At 47.2% G+C, this 26,700-nt stretch overlaps 2 protein-coding genes across 2 annotated transcripts in view; one reads left to right on the forward strand and one right to left on the reverse strand.

The window, feature by feature from the left end:
- LOC106647708 (uncharacterized) overlaps positions 1-11,816 on the reverse strand; it is a 29,065-nt gene extending 17,249 nt beyond the window's left edge. Inside the window, exons 1-2 of the mRNA XM_089594870.1 lie at positions 11,600-11,816; positions 9,770-10,012 (exon numbers count right to left, since the gene is read on the reverse strand). Coding sequence (XP_089450996.1) covers positions 9,770-10,012; positions 11,600-11,816 — 460 coding nt within the window. The remainder of the gene's footprint in view (positions 1-9,769; positions 10,013-11,599) is intronic.
- An 8,793-nt stretch (positions 11,817-20,609) lies between these two features.
- Positions 20,610-26,700, forward strand: part of Nlg3 (Neuroligin 3) — a 116,305-nt gene continuing 110,214 nt past the window's right edge. The window contains exon 1 of the mRNA XM_089594871.1: positions 20,610-20,991. Coding sequence (XP_089450997.1) covers positions 20,610-20,991 — 382 coding nt within the window. The remainder of the gene's footprint in view (positions 20,992-26,700) is intronic.

Genomic DNA, 26,700 nt, shown 5'->3' on the forward strand with positions numbered 1-26,700 from the left:
TACAGCCCAAAATTACTGCGATTCGCCGAAATTGCCGTTTGACCATATTCCCGGTACAGTTTCCGAAAAAAGTTTTAATATCTTTTCGCAGATGTACGCAATCGTCCTGATGAAAACTCTCGCAAACAGCTGCGAAGCAAATACGCAGATATTTTTCATTTAGAAATATTAAAAAGCTTAACTGACGGGGGGCCATCGGAGTCAACAACTACACACGAGCTGTTTTATTTCGTATCAACAGTTGACGTACGTGTGTACGTCAGAGCACTTACAAACATACGTTCGTGCTATTTAATTACGAAATTTTCGAGTTACTGCTTGTAAACGCATTTAATGAAATAATGTACATTACTGAAACAAAAAGAGGTAATATGATTAATAAAGGTATGGATTGAAAAAAAGAGGGTACAAAATTGTTTGACTTCAATGACATGACAGACAGGAATGGGGCGACCATCATTCGAATGCATTAAAACACTCGCTCGTCCGTTATTACAGGTGAAACGCGATGATTCCCAGAGTCAAAAGGAAAAAAAAATCCTTTCAGCTGATCCTACTTTCCGGGTGCTTCATATTACCCTGGAGAGTAGATGGCATGAGCCATACTCTTAATAGAATTCCCGGTTACTATATTTTCTCGGTGCACGGTATCTCTGTATTACGTGCAAAGAGGGGTAACTCGAAGAATCATTGTACGCGTGTGTTATATATATATATACACACACATTCGAAAGGTAACGCAAAGGGGTGAAGAGTATAAGGGAAAGAGGAGCACTCGAACAAACGAAGGTTGGAGGAAAGAGGGAGCTTGGAAAAAAAACGGGGGAGGGAAGCGCATTGTGCGAGCAAAAAAAAGTAGAGCTGGTTATTAAACGCTCGCTCTCGCCCCCGTCCTATTTTCTTGCCCTGTCCGCCACACCTCCTCTCCTATAGCAGGTGCGTTTGAATAGGTGTTTCGCAATAGCGGGGGCAACTTTTTTTTTTTTTTTTTTTTTTTTTTTACGCCACCGTCGATGATTTGCAGGCTTCTCTTTTTCTATGCTCCATTTTTTTCCACCCCCTCGATTTCTTTGGTCTCTGATTATTTATTTATTCGATAAAAACTTTGCACTCAAGGTTCTGCAGTTTTTATTGTATTTTGAAGAAAAAAAAAAAAAAAAAAAAAAATGACAATACCACACGGACGGTGGAAAATGAAATAAAAGAGCCTCGGGGAGGGGGTCTGACTTCTCGACAGGTGGACAAACCATTACGCAAATTAAAACGGAGAAGACCCCGAGGAAGGAGAGACAGGTGGAGTCGTACGAAGGTATAATGTAAAAGAAGAAGAAAAAATAGACAAAGGGGCCGGCTCGAGAGGCAGCTTAATTTGTACTGCTCGCAGAGCAATTTGTCGGGGTCTGAGCACTTTATGCAATTGCCGAGGGTAGTAACCGTAGTTGGATGAAAGGAGGGGGTGGGGGTCCGAGACTTACGGTCAAGAGCATTAGCCGCGCGAATTTTCTTGCGCTGCACGCGTCGCTCTGCGGAGAACCCGGAGAGGTGTGTATTCCCCGTTTCCAGGGCGATCCTTTTGTGTCGGGGCATTATCAAAAGGGAGCACGCACACCACCACCAGCGGCGGGGAAAATAAGAGCAAACGAGTCGGCGCAAAAACTCCCGCAATTGAATAGTCCTCGGAACTTTGCCGTCCCTGCCTTTTTTGCGACCGCTCTCCGCGCGGCTGTCCGTTCCCCTTCCGTCTCCCGTTATGATTATTATGATTCGATTTACATTTCGCACCTCCCTCGAGCCAATGAAAAATTTCCCCGGCGAGCGGAAACTTTTGATTTATACCGAAATTATCGAAAAATGAATAAAAGTTTCCGGAACAGAAAAGGGGGACAAAGTGCGGTCCCTTTATGCCGGGCGACGTGTGTAAACACCGCCGCCGTTGGTGGTTCAATATTTTTCCACCAAAGGCCAAATTTGTTATGCTAATGCCGGTGTGGAATAAATTTCAGGGGAGCGTGACAGAGTGGCTTATGGCAAGAATAATTCGGCACCAATGCCGTTCAATCAAACGGCCAATCAGTTTTGATCAGCCAATCGATTGGCGCCCTTATCACCGGCTGAGGGGAGTCAATCGATATGCGAACATTATTTGTGTCACCCTTTTTTCAGGATTTTTCACGTTCAGCAAATTGCTGTTTGTGTACCTGCACATACATATTGTAAATTGCGCCATGGCAATGCACAAAGTCATAATACTCAATTATCGTGTACCGGTGTAACGCGAAGCAGAGAAATTTTTCATAAATTAAAAAGAGATTGAGTTTTTCGACCTAAATGCAAAATATTACAAAAGCTCGCAAGCTCACTCAACGCAGTAACAAACATTAAACTGCAAGGGGGCTTTGTTCCAAACTCAGATCAATTTAATTAGCGCATCGATGCATCGAAATTAATTTTATTTGCCCCTCTATTTGAATATGCCGTAATAAACTCAATACTGCAACAATATATAACACAGCAATCAACAGTATATATAGCTGTGCTAATTAAAATAGTTTAGTTGAGATGTGCCTTACAATATAATACGCCACGAAAGTCCCGAAAGTCCCAAGGAACAAAGGCACACAGCGGCATAAATCGAAATGGATTTAAATTATTCACAGGGCGCGGACCACTGCACTTTTCCTGTTCTGTGTATACAGGGTACTCGAGGGCACATCGACTTGCCCGGCGACTTCAATTGCAGGAACAATAAAAGAAGTTTATCGGAAAGTCAAAGAGAAGGAGGGACGCGGACGGACGGCTCTCGGAGGAGGAGAGATTTACATGAAAATTGAAAGCCCGGGGATCCGTCTGTCTACGGTTCGGTTCGGGCCCATGTAAAATTGATGCATCGCTGAGAGACTCGTGTATGTGTTTTATTTACCCGGCTCCTCTCCCTCGTAAATCATTCGAGAAATCTTAGGTGCCCTGCATACTTATCCCCCGCTCCATCTTTTCGAACAGCGTCTCGGGATTTCCTTTTTTTTTTCCACCCTCGCGCTCGTTGTACCCGGTTGTTTTTTTCACGTTTTCATATCGACTTTTCCGAGCTCGCGTTTTTATCGAGGAACCTATTGTCGCTTCGAGTAAAAAACCTTTCACCCATAACTCGGTTAAAAAGACAGATGTGCGTATAATTTTCAAACACGGCGTCATCCGACGTAATGTTTTGCTCTCGCTTCCAGACAATATTTCCTCGCGTTCCCTCTACGTCCCACCCGTGAGATACTGCGACGTCACGTCCGTTTGGATTTTCATTTCCTTTCGCGGTACGCTGGAATAACATTTTACTAATGAAACAGCGTGTCACGAGCCGCAGGGGACACGTGTAGGTGCGTATAGAGAAAATCGGTGATTAATACCGTGATAATTTGCTCCACTCCATTTTCGCGAGTCAAGTTTATGGGTATTGCAAACAGCCTCACGCAACAAGATAATCGATGTTTGTTCGCCTCACCGTATGTATGAAAAATAAATTGGATCGACACTTTGCAACGCGTATCAGCTAATATGATAATTTGCAATTAATTGACGTTGAGTTATGGGCGACGCTCGAGTGCCACCGAGAAGTATTAAACAGAGCTCGTGTGGCCAACACGGGTATACATACGCGACCAAACGAGGGATCGTCGCCCATTCGAGTTTGGCAATTAAATTCAATAACCCCTCCCTCTGGGAACCGCGACGGGCTTTCACTTTGCCAGCGACGATAAATTTTTCAAGCCCGTACACGCGCGGAACGACCTGTCTTTTTTCCTTTTCTCTCCCCCTCTACCTTGTTGTACCTCTTTTTTTTTTTTTTCTTTTTTTTTTGTCGGCTACGAATGTTCCGTTCACGTGTGCCCGGCCACGTCGATCAAAGCGCCCCGACCGCAATACCCAGCCAGTACGTGTGCCACAGAGCCTGCGTTATTGGGCACGTATACCTGGGCTTGCACGCGGGTGCACGCCCTCCCGACGCGCCTCTGGACACTTGGCGGATCGATGCTGTCCAGGATCCATCTGTATATATGCATGTACGGCTCTTTGTGGTGTACACACGAATGCCGGGGTTCAAGCGTTACGTGGGCATAATATACGTGGGAGAGCTTGCAGCAAATGAGCAGCATTAAGTGCACGGTGCGGTACATTACACATGCGTGTTTACACACTTTTGGGGTGGGGCGCGACATGTGTATACTCGTATGTACCGTTGCAAAAGCTCCGTACCAGCTGCTGCCATCGCTGAGCTTGCGGCCGAACTGCCGTGGCTCCCCTGCTCCAATGGGTGGGTCTCGGAGCTTTTATCCCGAGAGCCAACGGCAGAGCGTTGCGAGCAGCTCGCCAGATGCCGGCAGTGTTCAAGTTGACGAGCACCGTGGATTAATTTATCGGCAGATCGGTGTATATAGAGTGTGGCTTTCGTTGGACAACTTTTTTATACATCACCGAAAATCGGCTCGTTGATGGTTTCATGAGAATTTTATTTCGAAATGGTGGATTCCTCAAAGTGAAAGCAAAAACAACACGAGCAATGGTATACATGGAGCCGTCGATGATGCTGCCGATTGATGGAGTATCGAGCGCGGCCCTCCATCCGTTTATTCGCCGCGTAAAAACTCCCAAAGAAAAGCAGAGGAGGTCATTATACCCCCTGGCTTTTGCAGGGCGTCAGTCGCGGCTTGGCAGCCGTGGGGGCGAAGATGCACCGGCGGGCGCTTCCGGCCAAAGTGCAAAGCCGTGTCGGCGGGAGCTTTTTACATCGGAGGAAAATAATACGGGGTAAGGCGGCAAACGATAGGGCTGGCATTTCCCATCCTCTTACACAAAAAGATCATTTTTGTATTTCAGACGTGGGAGGTTTTGGAAATCAAAATTGAGTAGATTTAAATTTGTTGAAGCAATTCGTTTGGATCTTTTTAATCGTGCGTGATTGAAAAAAAAAGGTGCTTCGCGATAAAAAGTAATTGAGTGATTGGCAAAAGCACATACACGCGCGTGCAGCATTAATCAATGGTTCGCTCCTATGGGCTGCCTGAGATAGCTATTAAAGTGCAAAAAAAAAAAAAAAAAAAAAAAAAAAAAAAAAACAGAGAGACGGGGTAAAAAGTGGAGTGGAAGGAAAAACCAATCGAGATAAAATACCGTACAGGTCGGAGCTTTCGGATAAAATTCGGCGGATGGATTTGCTAATTACCTAATGCGACGATACCGGGGCTCGATACGTATCATAACGGTGTCACAGCGATGTCAGTAACCCGCGACGCGCCATACGCGCAATTACGCGGATTGCAATGTTTCTCCAGCCGTAAATGCACTAGTTCATTAGGTATTTGCGATATCTAGTCCATGCACCATAAGCAAAAGGGAAAAAAAATCATCGAAAGCATATACTCGAAAAGAGGAGGTATACGCTGGCTCGTGAAACAATATAACGATGATTATTGTGTCCCTGATGTGCCAGACAGTCGTATACCCACTACAGGTGAGATCGATACAGTTTTATTTCGATATTCCGCGACGGAATTTCCATCCGGTGATTTTCAAGCAGCCATTAGCGCGCGGATTAATGAAAAAGCACAAGCAGCTACCTAAAATTACAACGCGGAGTTCGAGCTCGTATTACACTGATACTCTTATATATATGTACATACATACATACGGCATAACATGACGGCCCTGAGGTGAGAGAGAGTTTACGCGAGCGTCGAGTTATACTGCGAGCACAAATAATAATCCGGAGGCTCATTGTGACGAGATGTCATTAGCGCCAGCAGCGCGAGCAAACACCGGGTCCCTAAAAGCCCCCCCCCCCTGGAAATTAAAGCTGGCGCCAAACAACGAAAATCAGACGAGCCACTGCGTGGCTTCATACATAGCTATATATATTATATGTATGAAAATCAGTGGGTATACCTATCTGTATATACCTACAACGGAGCAAACAATATTTTTTGATTTTCTTAAACGAATGCCGTGCGGTTGTAGAGCTCATCGGGTATGCGCGAACGGTACATAAACTTTGACGGGCGGTTGTTTGCTCGCGATTCATATATCCGCGGATTTCTTGGCTCATAAACGCAGTGTCGCGGAGAATCAGTGATTGCGCCGCGGTGCCACGTGACGCCGCGTTTAGGCGCTGCGATCCACCGCGCGACACGTATTTGACAATCAAACCGCCAAACTACGGCTCGCAACGGCAAATCCAGGTGATTGTGCTCTGATTGCGAGCACTTGCGCGTCTGTTGATTAATATTTTTGTCCATCCAATTGAGATACACCCACCACTTTGGTCGTCAGTGGAAAAAAAATTATATACCGATTCTTTCGGGCACGGGAAGGTACCTGCTACAAAGAGCTGCAAATTCATGAAAAAAACAAGACGAGGAGGGCTGAAAAGTTCGTTGGGGGTGGAGGGGTGGAAGAAGGAAAACGGACGAGCGCCACGCATATTTCGCGAGGCCGGCTATTCGACTCGGCCGAGTGGAAAACGACCGGCGTCATGAAAAATGACGCCATTAGCGAGCCGCGGGGCGCACTCGGTTGGATAAAAATTACGCGAAAACTCGTCAAAAGGTCTACCACGAGAGGGTGGGCACGAAAAATCCCGTGGAATTCAAGTTTTCGCCCCTGGCGTGGCACACCGATTATACACGAATCGGCAGTCGGTGGACCGAGCATTAGATCGAGCGTATTTAAACTCGGACGGCTGAGTGATTTTCGATGTTATATATCATTTATGACCCGGGGGCTTTCGGTCCTATATACATATATATATGGTACTTGTTTAATGCACGAATAATGACGGGCGTAGCAAATAATAATCGCAATATCCCGTCACCCGCGCTAAACTCCGGAATGATTTTAGTGCGCGTTTGTCGACGCGTCATACAAACACCGGCACAACATTTGATCGATCCGTGATATTTGAAACATTGCTTTGAAAGCTTTCGTGAACAAGCTTTTCGATTTATTAACTTCAAGACCACCATTTTGAACAACAAACAAAAAATATCGTCATGAACATGTAAGTCACATGTACTTTTTTTGCACGAATTCTCGATCACTCGATAAGTCACTCGAATAATGACACTCCGAGTACTCTTTACACTACCTAATGAAAAAAAAAATTATTCTTACGTGTCAAACGAAACATCGTAAGAGACTCGCCGACTGTGTTGGAAATCACTGGTAGGTTAATGGGAGCAGAACAATTAGCGCCGGGTAGAATTCAAGAACTCACATAAGTGAAACGCGACAGTGCCGTAGTGCAGGGGGGTCCGCAAGGGGGTGGGGAAAAAAAGCTCTCCGCGGTTGTATCGAAAGACAATAGCCTATAGGAGGGAGGGAGGGGAGCCGAGTTAGCGGTAACTCGGTCAGGCCTGCTGACCCGAGCTCTGCCCTAGCTCGCGATGAATGCACGCTCGTACCGGCATGCACTCAGTAGATTGCTCCTGTAAAGTTCGCAACGATACGCAACTCTCCTTTTTTTGCTCCTCCTCTCCGAGCTCAGGGCAGTTTGGCTCGTAAAAATGCGCTTGCACCCCCCTACGACATACCTGCCCGCGCTTGTGGATACCTCTGCACGTAGCACGGCCTCTTGGTCTATTTAGAGCCCTTTCGGCCCTTGGTGCTTGTCGACGTCCCAATCGAGAGGGCGTTTTCGCACTACGCAAATATTTACCCTTCGCCAACGATTCCGACTAGTTTAAAAAACGCTGCCCTTTTTTCCTTCATTTTTTACCGTCAAAGTAACAAGTCGCAACATACAGCGATAGAAAACGCATGTATTGTGCCTTTATACAAGTGAGGAAACGTGGGAGGAGTAGGCAAAAGATTTGAGTTACGAACGAGGAAACTGCTTTTTTTCATCTCATAGACGACGGTGTAAGAGTGGCGAGATTTTTTCCCTCTCGATCCTCCGTAACGAGAGAATAGATGGTAAATGAGTACAAAAGGTCTGGGTAAAGAGAAAAAAATCCCTCGGCTGAGAACTCGATGGAAAAGAAAATCAGCTTAGGAGGAAAAAAAATAATAATAATAGTAAGGCAGGAGCATCGAGGAAACGGAGGAGTGTGGATTAAAAAAAAAAAAAAAAAGAAAAAAAGTGTAAATTGCGTTATAAACGGCTTATTGAAAATCCATAAATAAGCAGCGCGAGCCAACAGACGGCGATGAAGAAGGGCTTAGACCCTTCTCCCCTTAATTTTTTTCCTTATCAGTTCTCGCGCGTTAAATCTTAATGCAGCGAAGGGGGGATAAAGTGGCGGCGCGATATATATATATATATAGGTACACCTACATCGTAAACCAGCCAAAAGGATGATGGTATAAGGGAGAGACGGAGGTTGCCAGGAGCAACAGAGGAGAGCCCCCTGCCTCCTCTCGAGAAAGTATTGTCCGACTCTCGAGGCCTGCCGTTGTGTGCGCCGTTTACTTGGAGGACCTTCTTTTCAAACTCTGAGGTGATGCACTCGTCGTTGGCTGCCACCGTATACGCGTGAAAAGAAGAGCTAGGGGTTGGGGGGGATGGAAATGGCTTGGCACCGAAGCTGTGCACAACGGCAAGAGCTTCTTAAGGCTAGACGGCGCAACTGTAAGTACCTACCCGGATTTGGAGAAGAAAATGCGCTCGCAACGCGAAACACGCTAAACACGCGTGAGACGGCATTTCGCATCGCAAATCTCACGGAGCACCGATGGCACGTACAATCGACGCTTTGGTTTTATTTTCACTCTTCCATCGAAATATTGGGATCAAATGGCCCGCAGCCGCGAAAATAGTTAATCCAAGCAAACATGTTTGGCTGTTTACTATTTTGTTAAAGAATTTTCGGCGAGGGGGAATCGAGGTTTAAATGCTCGAAATTTCCGGAATAAGGGAGCAACGTGGGGTAAAGATCGCAGAAGCGAAAGTAAAATCGCGAACTGGAAATAGCTGGAAAGGGTTCAAGGGGGAGTATAAGGTGGTAAAAGAGCAAAAAACGAGGGACAGACGAAGAAGGAGGAGAAGAAGAAGAAGGAAGAAAAAACGGTGCACTCGCCGGCGCGTGGTTCAAACCATTAGACAAATTTTATATATAGCGGAGCTTCAAAAGTGACGGAATCTCGTGTAGTAGTGGAGGAAAAGAGCCAGCGGAGAAAGAGCACTTTCAACTTTTTTTTTTTTTTTTTCTCCCCCTTTCGCTCTGTCCGCGTATACGTACAAAAGTCATTACACACACACGCGTAGCCGTCTCTTCTTAGCACGGCTCTCGGCTTTTTTTGCCCTCTACTTTCCCTCTCCCCCCCCCCCCTTCTGTTGGCAATGCGAGACCTTGCTCGCGCTGCACTTGGTTGTGAATTTTTATTACGAGCGCTCCACGTGCTTTGGTCACTTGCAGAGAGGGCTCGTAAGATTTGACTGTTTAACTCGGCCGGTGGAGGGAAGGGAGGGAGGAAAAAAAGTGAGATAAGGAGGGACGGAAAACTGCGCTTAAATTTTTTACTCGCAAAGAAAAATCCAAGTTTCGTACAAGTTCTCGGTGCGCCACTGAATTTTTTATTTCCTGATTTTACCGAGCGAGGGCACTTTTATATATCTCCGAGTAACCACCTGCATTATTCATCGTTTTACAGTCTTTATACTCGGAGCACTCCTGACGAGACGGTACAATTCAAAATAAGGAAAGCGTGAAACGACTGAATTGTTTGTGGGCAGAAATAATCACGGGAATCGTCATCAAGTGGTAAGTATACTGTATACTGTACTCACTGTTGTTCTGGTGTGGTGCGTATATGTTGAGGTAGAGGCAGTCCTCGCTCTGATCCTGCAAGAAGGGCAGCAGCCGCTTGAGGTACTCGTGCCGCGTGGCGTCCACCTCCTCTTCCGTGTTGGGCAGCACCTGCGGGCACACGGGGCTAAAGTTGACAAAGTGCCTCACCCCCATCCATGGCGTCTGCGTGGTCGGCGGCTCGAAGCGATGCGTACCCACCGGTGGCTCCGCGTACGGCACTCCTGGGACCAAAAACAAAAAAAAATTCAAAAGGACGCCCTTTCGACTTACTGCCCCCGCACCTCTCTCGCGCCGGCACGACTTTTTTTTCCTAGATTTTTCAAGAGCTGGGAGCTCGGAGAGTTGGCTCAGTGGTGCAAAAGGAGCTTTAAACTTTGCCGGAGTCTCTGCAAAGAAACGCTGCTGTGATGTTTGATCCTGGACATAATGTGCCAGCAGAAACAAATCAATTTGCATTAGCACAGCAACGGCGAGATCATCTTTGTTACTCTGTAAAGGAGCTTGTGGAAGTTTGTAAATTGACATTTTTGGTAGAGTGGCGTTAAAGGATTGGGATTGGCAATGCCAAGGATACTCCGCAAAGGGAGATGACCTCCACTTTTAAACGCATGTATATAACAACGGCCACAAGACTTTCCCCGGGGAGTCCGTTTTAGCGTCCTCTGATAAATATTCCTCCATTCCGAGGGCTCCTCTCCTCTCATCAGCCGATTAATCTTGACTCTGCTCTCCCCCTCCTGCTTCGTGACTCGAACCGATGCCCCGTTAACGATGGTCCCTTTTCGGCGCTACTTCGCGCCCGATTGACGATCGATGCTTCTTCGTCCCTTTCACCCTCCACCCCTGATTTCTCGGTAGTGAATTTATTTTTTTCTTCCTTTTTTGAGAAAAACCACCCTCGATAAATAAAGCCGACGCTACTCCTCCAATTTTCTACCGTCCCGGTTCTCGAGTGCATTTTGATGTCGCTCCTACATAACGTTGGGTTCGCTTACTATTTACCGCGCCGTTTCCTTCAATCACTCGTTTTTCTAGACTTCCACTTCTGGCGAACCCACGAGATGACACCCAAAACGCCTGAATCGCGAGGGGTTGTAAAAATAATCAACGTTTGTCAAAAGAAAAAAAAAATAAAAAAGGTGCGGTCATCGGTTACTCGGAAATGTTTTTGTAAGGAGAAGAAACGAGCGAGGTCTGTTTGACACTTGGGTATGCGCTGCACGACAAGAGGAGCGTATTCCCTCGTTTTCATCACCCTTTCTTCATACTTTTATCCCCCAAGTGTGTCTATTTTACGGACTTATCATTTTTTTTTTTTTTTTTTTTTCATCTCAGCTTTTTCATCATCATTACCGTTTGTTCTCACCTTCATTTTCAATTTTTAATATTTCTCTTTCCCAACACCTGCAGGCCGTTTTATTTGCACCGAGTGTTCCGTACTGCACACGCGCTATGTTATCACACGTGTAGGCTCGTGGGCTGTTGTGCACTCGGATAAAGTGGATATGAAATATCTCGTCATCATCGCTTTCCCCGACTTTTTTAAATTGACGCTACAAATGACACCCAAACTACGCTGTGGCTTTATATTTCTAAAAATAAACACTACTTTTTCCCCTCTGACTTATTTCCCTGCGTTTGGTAAATTTATAAATCCGATCTGTGTTTTTCACATGAGCCCATTTTTATTCAGGGCAAAATGATTGGTAAAACAATAACTAAGATTGACTGTTAATTCAAGAGTAGTAAAAAAAACTCCTAAATAGTCGGCTAGCCGAGATGGTATGGACATAGACATGTATACGCACCGAGGAAAACGTCGACGAGCTGGAGGTTGTCGGCCTTGGGTTGGACTATGGTGCCCCTGAGCCGTCCGTACTTGATTTGGATCTCGCGCGTCCTCGCGCCGTGGTGATTGCCCCCGGCAGCCGCGTCCCTATTTCGGTGCCCGTAAAAGCTGCGCTGCTCCGTCAGGATCTGGGTGCAAGCCAGCAACACCAGCCCCACTAGCTCCAGCCGTAACATCGTCGAGGGCCTTTATAGGGGAGGTCTACCTCCTCCACGACAACTTTTATTTCATCTCCTCGACTTGTTTGTATCCCGCTGCTCGCTACAAGTATTTTAGTTATCGATGGGTCGCTATATAATTTTTATCCTTCGATGGTGCAGTTTCATTGCTCCCCCTCGTACGTAAGAAAGGGGGCATAAAATATCAAATTACTTTTTCCTTCAAAAAGAAAAAAAAAGTATCCGAATTTTTACTTCAGCCCATATTGCAATTTAACTCGAAGGTATTGGCGTGACTCCAGATTTGTCTCATTTTATCTAATTGGAAAACTGAGCGGATCGACGATACACGGGCCCTTTGAATATACTTTTAGAGTATTGTTTCACTTAATGTTTGAAAAAAAAAAAAAAAAAAAAGTATTTGACCGGCCCGATGGATGCCGTAAACACTCGGGCTCTGCAATAACATGAATCCGTCATCGTTGCTTACCACTTCAAAGCAGCCCAGTTGTCGGCCCCATTGTTTACATCAGGAAAAAGCCGCACCAGCCCACCCTCGGTGTAGTTGCTAGTCCAGAGGTGTATATAGCGAAAACAAACGAGCAAATGAAAATAGACGCGTCCAAAGCCAGCGTCACTCGAACGGATGCATCTTCTTTATAATGCAGGGCGTCGTCATGTTTTCAGGTCCGCGCGTATATACACTTTGTGCATAAAACGTACGTCCACCATATAGCGTCAAAGAAGTTTGCCAAAACGACGTCGACGACGACGACACTTTGGGCTCGAAAAAGCCAGCGGGAGAGAGAGAGAGAGAGAAAACGGGGACGCTCTCTATCTACCGTACACACATGTATACCGTTGACTCCTATTTTTAGGCTACGCGGAGCGAGAGGGACGAGCCGAGGGTTAACGTCCACGTATCATGTGTTTGTGTACATGTATTATATACACACGTACACGCAGAGCAAGCGACGCGTGCCGCTAGAAGACGTTAATCGCTTGGTGGCTTTTGTACACGTATACCCGAGAATCCCATCGCATTATATGCGTCCATACCCGCTCAACCTTTTCTTCACTGTATTTTTGTGACACTAGCACTCTTTGGGACGACGGACCGGAAAATGTATCGTTGCCCAACACGTGCCACTTTTTTCACTGCAATCACTTTTGCTTTCCATAAAAAGCACACACTTTATGCACTTGACGCGGACTGCGCCGAAAATAGAAATCCCATGCGACGCGGTACAAAGGCACTTTTGCGGCGTCGAATCGATCCTTTGGTTATCGATGAATCTTTGGGACGAGATCGGTTCGATGAATAAATTAAAGATCGGACGACGGGTGGAGAGGGGCGGGGGGGGGGCGGGGGGAATCGAAAATAAAGATGAAAACAAGCGAGACGGGATAAACAAGGGATCGGGGCGAGAGAAAGAGTGTCGCGTCGTTGGGAGCCGTTCGGCGTAAACTGCGCTGCGACGCCGGCCGAGGCGAGCGGCGGGCCGGCGTCGTGCGGAAATTCGAAATTTCTAAATTTAAAGGCCGGCCAGCCGAGCGATGGAGCGGCCTGCCGGGAGGAAGAGCCGAAGATGAGAACGAGAGGGAGATGTATTCCGGGACGGGGGAGGAGGAGGGCGGCTCGTTGGAGCCGGGGGACAAAGCGCGCCAGCTTTTTTTCCTCCGCCTCTCGTTGCAGCTCTCTTCTTTTCCGTGTATCCGTACTAAATCGACGCGGACGAAAAGTCATGGGATTATGTTGAGGAGCTTGCAGCGCGCGCTTGTGTCGTAACGAGGTGCCATGGGCGAATTTTGGGCGGAGACGTGCAGTTGAATGATGCGCTACTTTATTTTTGGAGGAATGCCCGAGGAGGGGAAATCCCAAAAGAGAGGACGGAGAACGGTATACTCGTGTTTGATGATTTGTTCAATGAGTGCAATCAGCCCGCGCGTGTGATTGCTAGCTCTCTTTAAACGAATTCGATGTTTTTCCTCGCTCGGAAGGCCATTGCTTTCATCCAATCGGCGAAGGCTTTTATCGATTTCATACAGTTGAATTAAATCACTGCTCGACAAGGTTGGATTTTCGCTCATTACGCGATAGAATAACCGTTCCAACAGCCACACTCTGTAAATTCTAGACTGTTCGTAGCCTGTAGCTATTGAAACTTCTGTTTGCTAATAAAATCTAATTAATGGTAGTTTGCTTGTTCTATCGATCCAAACCATTGTTTTTCTTCGTCGATTGGCTAGTTCGGCAGTAGATGGTTAAATACTCGGTATCCCATAGATTCGATTGTTCTGTTAATCATCACAACTGCAATGCATATTATAAACAAAAAGCAATGCCAACAGCACTCTTTACATACGTGTAGTTGAAGAAGCTTGAATTGAGAGTGAGCGAGCTCAATAAAATGTAACAAATGTGTTTTTGATGGTAATTCCAGCGGGCACTAAAAACGGGATGAGTCCTTGAACAGTGGGTGTATCCACCCTATAGACGAGATTAGACGCCGTTGGGCAATCGATCGAACTACCTAACAACACTCGAGACCCTCCGAGCAGAGTAAACCAGGGGCTCGGAACAGTTTACTCGAGAGATTAGTTGACCCCCGGACGACTGTTTTGTTGGCTCCGAATTTCTGGTTCACCCTTTCAAGCTCCAATGGTTATTTTATTCGATCGCGCAGCTTAATCATCTTCGAAGAAAGTTCATCACGAAAACTCCCAAGGGTATAACTGCCGAGTTATTCGAGCAGCGCAAAATAGCGAGTAACGAATCAATAGATCCGGCGGGAGCCCTTAGACCGAGCTATGCAATTATCGACGAGGCTCCTATCAAGAAATTCCGCAACAAAAATATTTGCGGTATCCAATGCCGAGTGCGGTATCTTCCAAGTTATGCCGTACACTTTCCATCTCCGCCACCCATCCCCTCGCCTCCTGTCTGACCCGTCCCTTTGCACCCTCCCTCGCTCGAAATCGCCCGATGGACGCGCTTCCGATGTTTGCCGGCGAAAATAATTGCCCGTGAGCTTAACGACACACAACACTGAATCAGTAGCACCAAACACTACAATTTATATATATATATATATATATATATATATATATATATATATCCCTCCTGTCTCTCCATCATAGACTCAACCCCGGCAAAGTTTCGCGGATTATTGAAAGTTTGTCGCGGTAATAGCAGGCGACGGCTCAAGACGCGATTTTGGCTTGACGAGCTCTCGGGTCAACATGTATATAACCGAGGCATAGCTGGATGAGGTTTGGTGATTCGTCGGAGCGAATTTCAAAGTTTAGCTCATCCATCGTTAATTAATACATCCCGAGTATGTCGATACATACGACGAACATTTGCGAGATAAACATAGAGCAGAGTTTTCGTGTGATCGTGAATAGGGTACTGTCGTGAGGACAAAGCCACTTTGTCATCGAAACGACTTTTCTTCGGTTGCTGCCTTCGCGGTGACATTTTTCAGATGGGCTCGAGATCGAGGGTTGAAATTCAGGGAGGAGTGTTCCGGAATAAGTTGCAGTCTCGTTGAGTCCACGGTAAAATGCCGGGGTGTAACAAATCCGGCGCGAGGAGAAACAACTTTTCAATCGAGTTATCCGAGAACGCGCTGAAATTAATTAACAATCATGAAAGCCAAGAGAAAGTTCAGCAATATGGGCAGGGGGCGAACTTTCCGTCCTGTTGGGAAAACTTTCGGAACTCGTAATTTATTCGTGGACAACAACAAAAAAGCCGACAATCGCCAAACAAAGGGAGCGACGCCTTTTTTTTTTTTTTTTTTTGCATTTTACGAGATCGGCGTAGCGAAGGGCAGATGAATAATTAAGACGTTACGGAATACAACTGACAATGGAACGACGGGTTTACAAATAATCAAAACGACTCACCGAGGGAAACAAATAAATTTATGGTTCGTTGAACCCTTGTTTTCTCAATTGACAATAACCGTGAAATAAAATTACAACAAATGCGCACATGTAGCGTGGAAAATCCAACGAGGTAATTGATTTAAACTCGGCCGATGTACGTGACAGTATTAAAAGTACATGTGAGGGAGGAACGGAGCCAAAACGAAGAAAAATTATTTCAGAAAGTCACCAAGGCGCTGAAAAAAAAGGGACAAGTTGGAAAAGAGATTGGAGGTGGAGGAAAAGTGAGAGAAAATTATAATCAAAGGCGAAAGATTTAGAAGTTAATTAAACTTTGCCGGAAGCAGCTTGCGGCGGTGGCGGAGCCTCGTGTAACTCTTGCTCTTGGCGGACCAAGTTACTCATCAAGCCGGTACATCTTATACCCCGCAAAAATCATAGCGCGGCGGAGGGGAGGAGGAAATTGTCACAGTTACTCGTGTAGCAAATAAAATCAGGGCCACTTGAAATAAAGTCGACTCATTTAAATACAAATGGATTCGCAGCCTCGGGTCAGAAAAGGAGATGCGGGAGACAAGCTATTAATTAAAAATCCATCTTAATTAAAGGAGCTCCTCGACGCGCCAGCCACGTGAAATCGGCTGAACGCGTCAAAGACGCGAAAGTGGTCGACTCGTCTCTCTGATTCAATCGATGCCGTGACTCACTTTTTTTTCTCGCTACCGTTTCATCGCGGAACAGAGGGAATATTTTCCTCGCTGTAATTGAGCCAGCGATCGTAGATTTGATAGTAAGACAGCCGATGGAAAAAAATGGAGAAAAATCTTGATCAAAGGACAAGAATTATGTGAAATTTCAAAGGAGACGGAGAGGCTATATTTTTCAGCACGAACATTCATACCCATCGTACCGGTGCACGTTAATAGGGGGCTGCGGAAAAGTAATAGGGGCAATCTTTTCCTATCGGCGTGAATAGCGATGAAACGAGAAAACGCGATATATTTATCTGCAGTAGCGATTTTTCACGCGCCACCGGCGAGCAGCAACTCGCACTTTACGGGTAAACATACATTACGATGCGAAGTCGATAGCAGCGCGAGACCTTTGCTTTGCTCCCTTGATCATTAAATAAACCCTTTCGCCTCCGGATGATAAAATCAATTGTTACTTGTTAATTCCGTCGTGGCTCTTTTTCATTGCAAAATTCTTCGAGAAGAACAGGACGCAATGCTTCCAATTTTTCACGCCATGCATTTTATATGTATCATCCTCCGCTGGGCTTTACCACTCAGCCGCGGGCCCGCATACGTATTTGCCCCCGTGAAATATCGATCGTGCCATTTTATGGTGGCTCTTTGGAAAAATATCCATACGTCGGGTGAAGATACAGCGCTGTGTGTGGTACGATTTCGCTGGGGGAGGGACTCCACCCTGGAAGAGCCATACAAGTGTTGGAAGAGGAAACGAAACTTGCGGCTGGAAAAGTTGGGCCATTACATCGGCGTGATAGTTTATGTTGCCTATTTAGGGGCGAAGTTAAGGAGCGGTACGGACGAGTTGCATTGGGAGAGGGACGCAAGGTGGGGGCTCGTGATGTACGTATCGAGGCGCAAAAGTACAGCAACTTTCTCCAGCGACACTCAATGGCTTTCCGTACGTCGCGCAGGTACATTTTTTTCGTCCCCCCCCCCCCCTCAGTTGTTCTTGTTTCCTTCGCAAGGGGGTATACTGCGGCCTGGCTCGAGTTGTTTTACCAAGACACACCACACACGCGCATCGAGAAGTGTTTATGTAGTAGGGCTCGGCTTACTCTCGCGACCCAACTTTGAGCGCTTCTTTCCGGAGCAAAGCGTTCATCGACTCTCTTTTTTTCTCAAGTTGACCGCTACCGTTGTACATCACGACGATTACCCTCATCTTTTTTTTTTTTTTTTTTTTTTTTTTTTTTTTTTTTTTTTTCATCCACCGTTTGTCCTTTCCACGTGAAAGGTAACATTTGGCAGAGAGGGTGTTTTTCTCTCAGTTTTGTGGCTACATGCATTGGCATTTTAAAGAATGATTCCCGGGAGCCAATCGTTCACCCAATGCCCTGCATTTATCAAAGATTGAATTTGAGAAAGCCCTTGACCAAACTTGCAAAAAGTCCAGACTTTTTGGAGTACGTACAAATCCACATCATCGGATGTCGTAAAAAGTAACAGCAGGAATCGCTCGACCTACAGAAGGGGGGGGGGTGGCTTTTTTGCCAGTGATTCCCGAAAGGCTGCACCGACAAAAGATTATCCGCGCTCTCGAATCCCTTGTAAATCCCCCGACAGCAACCGTGGCAGCGACTGCTAGAACCTCGCCCCGGAAGAAACAAACACCGACGCTGGAACAAACGCAAAATAAATACCAAGAGGTGGGGAGTCGAGTCGGTGCAAAAACGCCAGCCAGGGAGGAAGAAAAAAAGAAAAAGCAGGGGGGGGAGTAGTCCTCGGGCCGCCGATTTATTATCTCGATAGGAGCAGCTGCCCGAGGCTTTACGAGTCCCCGCGAGCCAGCTTGCACGGGACGCGTAAACCCTACCCGATTCCCTGGTCCCTCCCATCCTCGGTCTCTCGCGCACCTGCGTGTATCCGGGACATCGTCGCCTAGGCTGCATTTTTCCCACACCGGCACAATCGAGGGCCTCCGAGCTGCCCTGCAGGAATTTCGAGCCAAACAGCTCGTAAATTCATGAATGGATCAGCCGGTATAACAACTATAACCGATCACGTAATCAAACTTTACTCCAACTCGCTCGAATTTCATGGAGTAGAAAAAAAACCATTCCTCTCCACACGCAGCCCTGGTGGGAGAGTTTTGTGGTCCAAAGTCGAGCTCTGCAGGGGCCATACGCTGCAGAGAACAGAAGAGAATAGGGAGGGAGGGCGTGTGTATACACAGTCGCCCATAACGATCGGCCTCGTAAATTCGGCAAAGTGCCGTGTGTACATTGCTCGTGACGGTGGCCGGCGGGATGGACAATAATGGGGCAACAGTGGCATCGGGGCATTCCTTTGGTCCGACAGAGAGGCCGAGGCGGCCAAACTTGTAAGTGAAAATCACAGGAAGCTCCGAGCCAGGGGATGATCGATTGTCATCGTTGCCGACACCCATCCCAGTGGTAATCGGCTTTAACTCGACGCCGGGGCCGAAACAGTTTGTAAGACAGACGAGGTCAGCCACGCTACGGGGATTCAGATGTAGGATTTACGTGATCTGTATTGACGAGCAAAGCGCCTTGTGCTCCTCGATGTGGAGAAAAAAATAATCCAGGTACATTGTCACTCATCCATCTTCGGATAGCCGTCTCTTGGTGCGAGAATATCACTAAAGAGTCTGGATTCCCAAGTGGTGTGTATCGATTATAGTCAGCCGAGAGACACGAAGCGTTTGAGCAAGGATATTCCGGTTCCCTCGGGTATACTGTCATATCGACCAAGGGGGAACGATAACTGATGCAATATTTCTTACGATTTTCGTCTCCATTGATGACAATAATATTCAACGTGACATTTTATACCAATTTAGCTGCATGGGCGCGCGCGTGATGTCTCACCAATGGCTTACCTTTACCATTATAATTGTACGATTTCCCGGATTCAAGCAAAAAAAGTACGATACACACGTGAAATACGTTTGGAGTGCAATTAATTTTCCACCGAACAGTTTGACTCGATGCACGGGATAAGCTAAGGTGTACGTATAGATCTGTGTACGGTTGATCAGGTGCACAGCTATAACTCCGGTATCGTCGTTTTGAACTTCCTAATGGTCAAAGTTGCAAGTACCGCACGTGTATCTGTACATTAAACTTGTACCTTCAACCTGCGTCGCAACGATTTCTGAACTTGTGCTTATTACTTTTGAAACTCGGAAAAGTTTAGAAAATTCGGAAAGGAAAAAAAAAAAAAGAAGAGTTTCGCGTATTCCCGTGTACTCTCATAATAACCCCTGCACCGTGGAAAACGCGACGTACCGTCCAGTCCTCGTCCACCACCGGACGGTCACGGGGACGCGGTCAAGTCTCGCAGAGTATATAGTCGGGGGGTGTATACGTGCGGGGAGTAAAAGAGGGCCGTAAGTTGCGCGCAGGCGCCCGGGCTGCCCCGCACGCCAAGCGCCGAGGGAGAGCACAGTTGCAGCCAGTCTGTCGGGCCGGAATCTCCCGTGCACTACATAAACCAGAGCAGTGTGTACCCCCTCCTCCTCTTCCTCCTCCTTCTCTAAGAGTGGGTTCACCGAACTCCTCGGGGAAAACAGTTGGTGTGTTTGGGGTAGGTGCCAGTGCCACGAGGTACCCCACACGTATGTGGCCCTGCCCGTGGAAGCCTCCTTTCCGGACACACCACGAGAGGTTATGCTGGCGCTCGGGTGACTGACACTGGCTGGCTCCTGCTGGACCACACCGCCCCGTATGTGTATACCTTGGTGGGTACGTCGGGTAGCGTGTAGTGCGGTAGGACGGGATACACGCGTCACGTGCTTCGAGTAAGTGAGTGAGTGAGTGCCGCGAGTGCCAAGCAGTTTTTGCTGATATATACGCGTACTCGTTCTCGTAAACAGCTGGAATTTGTCATCGTCGGGTGACGATGATGTAAAAAGTGCCGTTATTCGGGATAAAAGCAAATCACGTGATTTAGTGTCATAGTCGGGGCTCCGAATGAATTCGAGGGCACGCGAATGGGGGCAACGGTGAGACAAGTTCACGGGTAAGGAGGGAGGGGGTAATTTGGGCAGAATGAGCCGGGTGGCTGGGTTCCGTAGCAGCATCAGCTGGCGGCCCGTTTTGCCAGTGGGTCGAGATCGCGAGCGGCGTAGCAAACGACGGGCCGAGACATCGGTAGCCCAGGATCTCGGGGTCATGTGGCAGTGGTGTTGAGCTACTGGACGATGAACCGGCTGGTGTTGCTGGCGCTCCTGCTGCGGCTGGCCGGGGCGGAGCTGAGCTCGCGGATCGTGCGAACCAAGTACGGCGAGCTCTCGGGGGTGATTGTGTCGCTGGGCCGGAGCCTCGAGAGCGTCGAGGTGTTTCGCGGGGTACCGTACGCCTCGCCGCCCGTGGGCAGTTTGCGCTTCATGCCACCCGTGAGCTCGGCCAGGTGGCACGGGGTACGGGTGGCCGACAAGTTCGGACCCGTCTGCCCCCAGAAGCTGCCCACCCTCACCGACAGGATGCCCAAGGGACGCCTCGACTACCTGCGCAGGCTGCTACCTTATCTCAAGAACCAGAGCGAGGACTGCCTCTACCTCAACGTCTACGCACCCGTCCAAGGTCTGCCGACAACCATACTTTACATTATCCTCAAACAGTGCCCCACACAACCATTAATAAGCATGAACGTAGAATTTTGTACAGCCCGTATCGTGAATTTTAATAATTCCATGCATGCTAATGCTGCAATCCAATTATGGGTGTACGTACGGCAGCGGGCTCGAGCACGTACGCTCGTAAACAGTATCAACAGAGTATTAATCCACAGAGTCCCGCCTATGTACACGAGTAATAATGCCGGGGCTTTTTTTCTTTGTAGCATTATTGTTATAATAAATGTGGATGGGAAAAGCCAACCATGATATAATTCACAGCTCCGAACTTGATAATATTAATTTGCTCGTCGGCAATTTGGGTGATTGTTTGCGTAATTAATTGGAAGAGAGTATTTGCGATCGATGGGGTTGAAACAGAAAGAGAAAGATAATTTTACGCTGGAAAGTAAGGATTTTTTTTTTAGGAAAGGATCCCTTTACATCTCCGATGTTATTAGGGAGTCTCGGCTTTGGCAGATTCATGGGTCAATAATGTGCTTCCATTATCATAAGAGTGTACCTTCGCAGTGGGTTTGCTCCGGTCTGTGTTCCTTACCTCTTTGCTCGCGTCGTCGCCAACCCCTTGCTAGCTACGGCTAAGGAAAACAGAAATTTCCCTTCCGCGATCTCCGATTTTCCCCGGTGGATCAACAACGCGCCCAAGTTCCACGTCGAATCATCAAACTCCTCTCGGCCGAGCCATTTTTCCGTCCGGCAATTAAACGAGGAAGTTATTCTTCGTATCCCCCATCCATTGAAGTTCCCCACGACTCCTCTAATCCACTGCCGGAGCGAACGCAAATTAGCTCGCCGCTGGATGCATACTTCAAGATTACCCCAATCGGTTTGTTGGACAAATGTATGTCCATTACACCCCACCTCCCTGAAACGTATAATTTATCGGCGCCACGTAAATTGGAGGACCATTGTGCTTGATAAGCCCCAATCGACGAGCCAATCAGTACAAAACATTATGTTCGCGGCTTTTGCCCAATTACGCGTGGCACACTGATTATCGCGGTGTCAGAGGCACGCGTAACAGAGGGAGAGGGCGATAGTTTCGGTGTTCGCTCGTCCAGGATGGATCGTCAAAGGGCACGACTCGAGGGCCGAGGGGGTGGGGGTGTCAACGTCAAAAGCAGGTGGAACAGTTGAGCGCCGGTCTTTGACTGTACACCGAAACGTGGCAGGTGTCAAACGCGGCCGTTAGTTTTTCTACACCTGCGCCTACACGGGGAGGTGACGTTTGTCAATGGGGACCCAAATGCGTGGCTGATCTCGCGATAGTGTTTTTCCGACTCTATGAGGTCTTTGAACGCGTAGGCTTATCGGGTGATTTTCCGCCTACCTTTGGGTGCCAGCAATGAATTTCGATGCGATGCTTGACAGTGCCTGTTTGTATTTTTCGCTGCACTTGCTCCAACTCATTCGTGGAAAATGAAATGAAAAACCCACAGGAATGTCCCAGTCGGCAAAATGATTTTTTCGCGCGTTTGGCTTTTGCAGTTGGCTTGTCGATAAAATCGATTTAGAGCGGCTCAACCAAAGTGATTTTTTAAAGCGCGCACGCAATGCAGCGAGCGCCGGAGGAAGGAAAACTTTGCTCGGCAGCTCGAATAAATTTCCCGATCTCATCGAGGCTGCACCCACGAGTGTACACTTGTGCATAATACACGCGCCCTCGTGCATATTTTTTTTCTTCGTCTTTTTACTCCACAGTTTCCAGCTAAACCCGATTTCCAATCGCTCTTTTGCCCTCCGCTATACTGACGCTGCTCTTACCAACGAACTGTACGTGACTCGGCGTCCTCTCTCGCTCATCTTGACTTTTCCCGCCTCTGTTCGACCTCGCAGTTTCTCAATATCGCTTGCCTTTGTCTCGACACCGACTACCCCTCCTTGGGCACACGTCCGTCCGTGAATATGCAGATTCGCCAATTTTGTTTGTCGCTGTCGCTGAGGGGGGTAAGAGACTGGATATCAATAGTCCAAGGCTATACTTTTGCTACGTCCAGCTTTCGTTTTCCGGTGCCTAAAAAATCGATTCAGCCACTTTTCGAGTCCTTACAACTTTAATTCTTCAAGTTTTTGTACGGAGGGTCGAATCGAGAGTAGCAAAAGCACATTTGCTCTTGTAAAGTCTTGGTTTTGTGTCTTTTCAATAAATACTTTTTCAATGAAAGGCACTTCCCTCGCTCCATCTCAATGACAACGCGCACAACAACCAAACTCTCCTCATCCGAGTCCTCTATCGTCTCCTCGGTTCCTTTCGCCGAAGCTCTCTGCTGCCGTTTTTGTTGCTGTTTATTCTACTTTTCCTACATCGCCCCTCCAACCCTCGGGAAAACTAAATTTCCGCGAGAAATTTAAAAGTCATGCCAAAGCGTGACTCCAGTCGTCTTTTCTGCTCGAAGCAATTTTTTCGCCTATGTGCGATCGGGCTCTCGCAAACGCGAGCCTCTTGATACCCTGTCTCTTGTACACTTGCTCGAATGCACTACGTATTTTTCACTGCCGAATTCGTGTCGAGTGACACTTTCAGTCTCACGTTGCACGTACGATTAATTTTTCGCTTCATTTCATTTTTTCTTTTTTTTTTCATACACGTTATTTCACTTTTTGCGCAGTTTTCTGGATTTCGGAGCGTCCCTAAAACATTTTTTCAAAAGGCCTTGGTTTGACCTATTTTTCCCGCGTTTGAAAGTAATGATTCCGGGAATAGGGTACATCTGAATGACGAACGACTCCGCGCTCATTAATTAAGAGGCCATTGTTGGCTCGGGGGAAAAATTTTTCCCGCAAAAGCCCTCTTTGTGGCGAGAGTGACAAAATAATTAAAATAATTTTAACGAGGAGCCTTTGAGGAGCACTTCGAAATCGCGCGTGCAATCGAACAAAAAACGTATACACTGCAGGTATAAATATAATCTTGTAATCGAACAATTCAATTTAAATTAATGCGTTGGGTGAGGGACACCCAACATATCACACAGCCATATGGAAACATCGAACAGAAGAACGAATTCAAAGCAATCCAATGTATCTGCATTGAAAATTACTCCGGGAATGCTCCATTCGGGAGAAAATATGATTTCCCAACAGAAACCCCCGCGCAAGGCCACGCACGTACGATCCGGTCGTGTGTACGCGCATTTGATACATACGCGCGTATAGGTATACCTACAATACTTCCACATAGTGTGTAAATGCACGTGCGCGTGCTCGTACCTATGCAGAAAGAGAAATTCAAACTCGAGCAAGAATCACCCATACAATAGACGACGCGTATACGCGCTTGTGTATGGCACAAAGCTTACAATGGACTATTTATAATGTGTAACTGTGTGGCAACTCCAAGGGCATTCCTCCCTGGTATAATTGCACTATACATAGAGACTCGACGATGATACATCGTAATAATCCCGGCGAAGGTACACGTGAACTATTAGTGCCATTATCACCATTGGCGCAATTTTTTGTCGACCCAAGTACGTTGGAAGCATTCTCGGACATCCACAGCACACGGATGGATGTGTATATACATGCCCCCCACGAGAGTGTGACCGTGCACCGTGTACACACTCGGGAGGAAAAAGAGTCGAGGGTTGCGAGATTTATGGCTCGGCGAGCTCCTTTGGCTTCCGTAAAATAACACTGTCCATTCAAACGATCGAATTAATGGCCGTTTTTGCGGATTCTTTGTTTTCAACGAAGGACCCGGTGTATGCGGGACGGACAATGCCCCCACCCGACGGCTTTTCCTGAATTATTATTACCGTTCGCCGAGCGAGAGGCGCGAAAATCCCAGCGCCCGTTGGATCAACGGAATTTCGGGAATCCAGCAAAGATTTTTTTTTCCTGCGCGACTCGGGGAGAAATATTATCGGGGCTCTGTTCTCCGAGCACTTTTTTCCAGCTCCCCTTTCGGTCGGTGGTGTGGGCCGCTTGATTTCTGTACATACCTGTAAGTTACGGGTGCACGCTATTTCTATCGGGCCTCTCAGTTGCTGAGGAAAAAAATCAGTCAAACAAATTAATGCCGATTTTTCATGATGCTCACTTCGGTGAAATGATTTTGTCTAATTATGGTAATTGATGTACTGCCTCGGTTCGCCTGGTTGTGATTGGAAAAGGAGTATTTTGTAAGAGCTGAAATACATCGGGGAAGGGAGCAACGAGTTGTAATTTTCCGCTAACCAGGAAAAAACAGGGGGCAAAAGGGCAAATCAAAGTTTTCCGTTTGAAGGGCGCGAATCGCCAAGTTTATAGAGAAATCTCTGGAAATAATTATAAAAAGTTCGCCCTTAGATGTGCTCGCGCTCGTTCTTGGGTGGTCCAGAAGAAGTTGGAAGAAAAAAAAAGGGAAAAAGTTGAAAGAAAAGCCCCGTAACGATTGGCCTCCACTTCCCGATCAACCTCCTTTGCACTTCAAACATCTGTTAAAAATATTACTGCGTTAACAAACGCTCCTGTAGAAAAGGGGGACCTTTTGACATGCAAAATCCAAAATGCACTCCAACCGGAAAAACCCCTCCCCCAGCCTTTGCGCTCGCCCACTCGGAAAGAGAGGGAAAGAAAAAACACGAAACAGGAAAAATCCCGGAGAGTCGGAGCTGCGACGGGGGGGAAGCGTTCACAATGAAATATTCATAGAGGCGCGGTTTCACCGAAAAACCCAATCGAACCTTCCGCGAGATTAATTCTATCTGCTCTCCGCTGTTCCTCCGTCGAACGCACGAAAAAGTAATCTTATCGCCTTTTCAGATTTTATCAGCGAATGGATAAAAAAGATCGAGCCTCGTGGCAACTTATGCATCATTTACACTGAACGCGTGCACAGATCCACGGGTTTTCCATCAAAGTTGCTGCGGCAAGCCGCATCGAGTGGGAGGGGGGGAGGGGTTTGGCCTCTCCGATGATAATTCAGATTGGCTGCGACAATCCTGGCCAAGCTGCTCTCGGAAATTCATGGGATTTAAATCTGCCGGTGACGTCCCAGTTCTCGCTCCCTCCCTTCTCCCCCACTTTCGCTCTTTATGGCTCTAGTTTTACGGAAAACAACCAGAGTCGCTAATTTATACGGCGCAGTCGCTCAATCAAACCAAAGAATTCCCGCTGTCGAGGTGAGCTCTTGTTTTTTTTTTTTTTTTTTTTTTTTTTGTTCCTCAAACCACAGAAAATGGAGCAAGAGCTAATCCAAAGCAGACGAGTGGAGCTACCGCTTGGGTATGGCACAAAAGTTCTAATTTATGCAACGATGGGGCCGCTCGAGCCTACAGAAGAGCCGGCGCATAGAGGCCTTTCTCTCGGTACACCTGTTCCCCTCAAAACCCCCTCTTATTCTCGTTTCGACGAAAGCCACCCACTCGACGCACGGCTACGCGGATACGGCTTATTTGCCCACCCACTTCTCCGACGTGCATTTCACTTCGTTCGCTGAGCCCTCCTTTTTCCCTCTCTCTCTCTCTCTCTTTTTCTCTCCAGGTAGCCGTAATTACGTGCTCTGTGCCGGACACTTTGATCGATTCCAATATCACTCGGCAATCCGATAGCTCTATTTTTGCATGTCCCCCACCCCTTTGGCTCGGGATCTTTTCGTGTGTTTCGCGTGTGCTCGGGAATCAGATGTGCCCAAGTCATCAATTATAGATCTTTCGTTTTTTTTTACCAATCC

This window comes from Copidosoma floridanum, unplaced genomic scaffold, assembly GCF_036245765.1.
Source record: "Copidosoma floridanum isolate Cflo_tuat_1 unplaced genomic scaffold, Cflo_Japanese_pri ptg000021l, whole genome shotgun sequence".
Taxonomy (NCBI): domain Eukaryota; kingdom Metazoa; phylum Arthropoda; class Insecta; order Hymenoptera; family Encyrtidae; genus Copidosoma; species Copidosoma floridanum.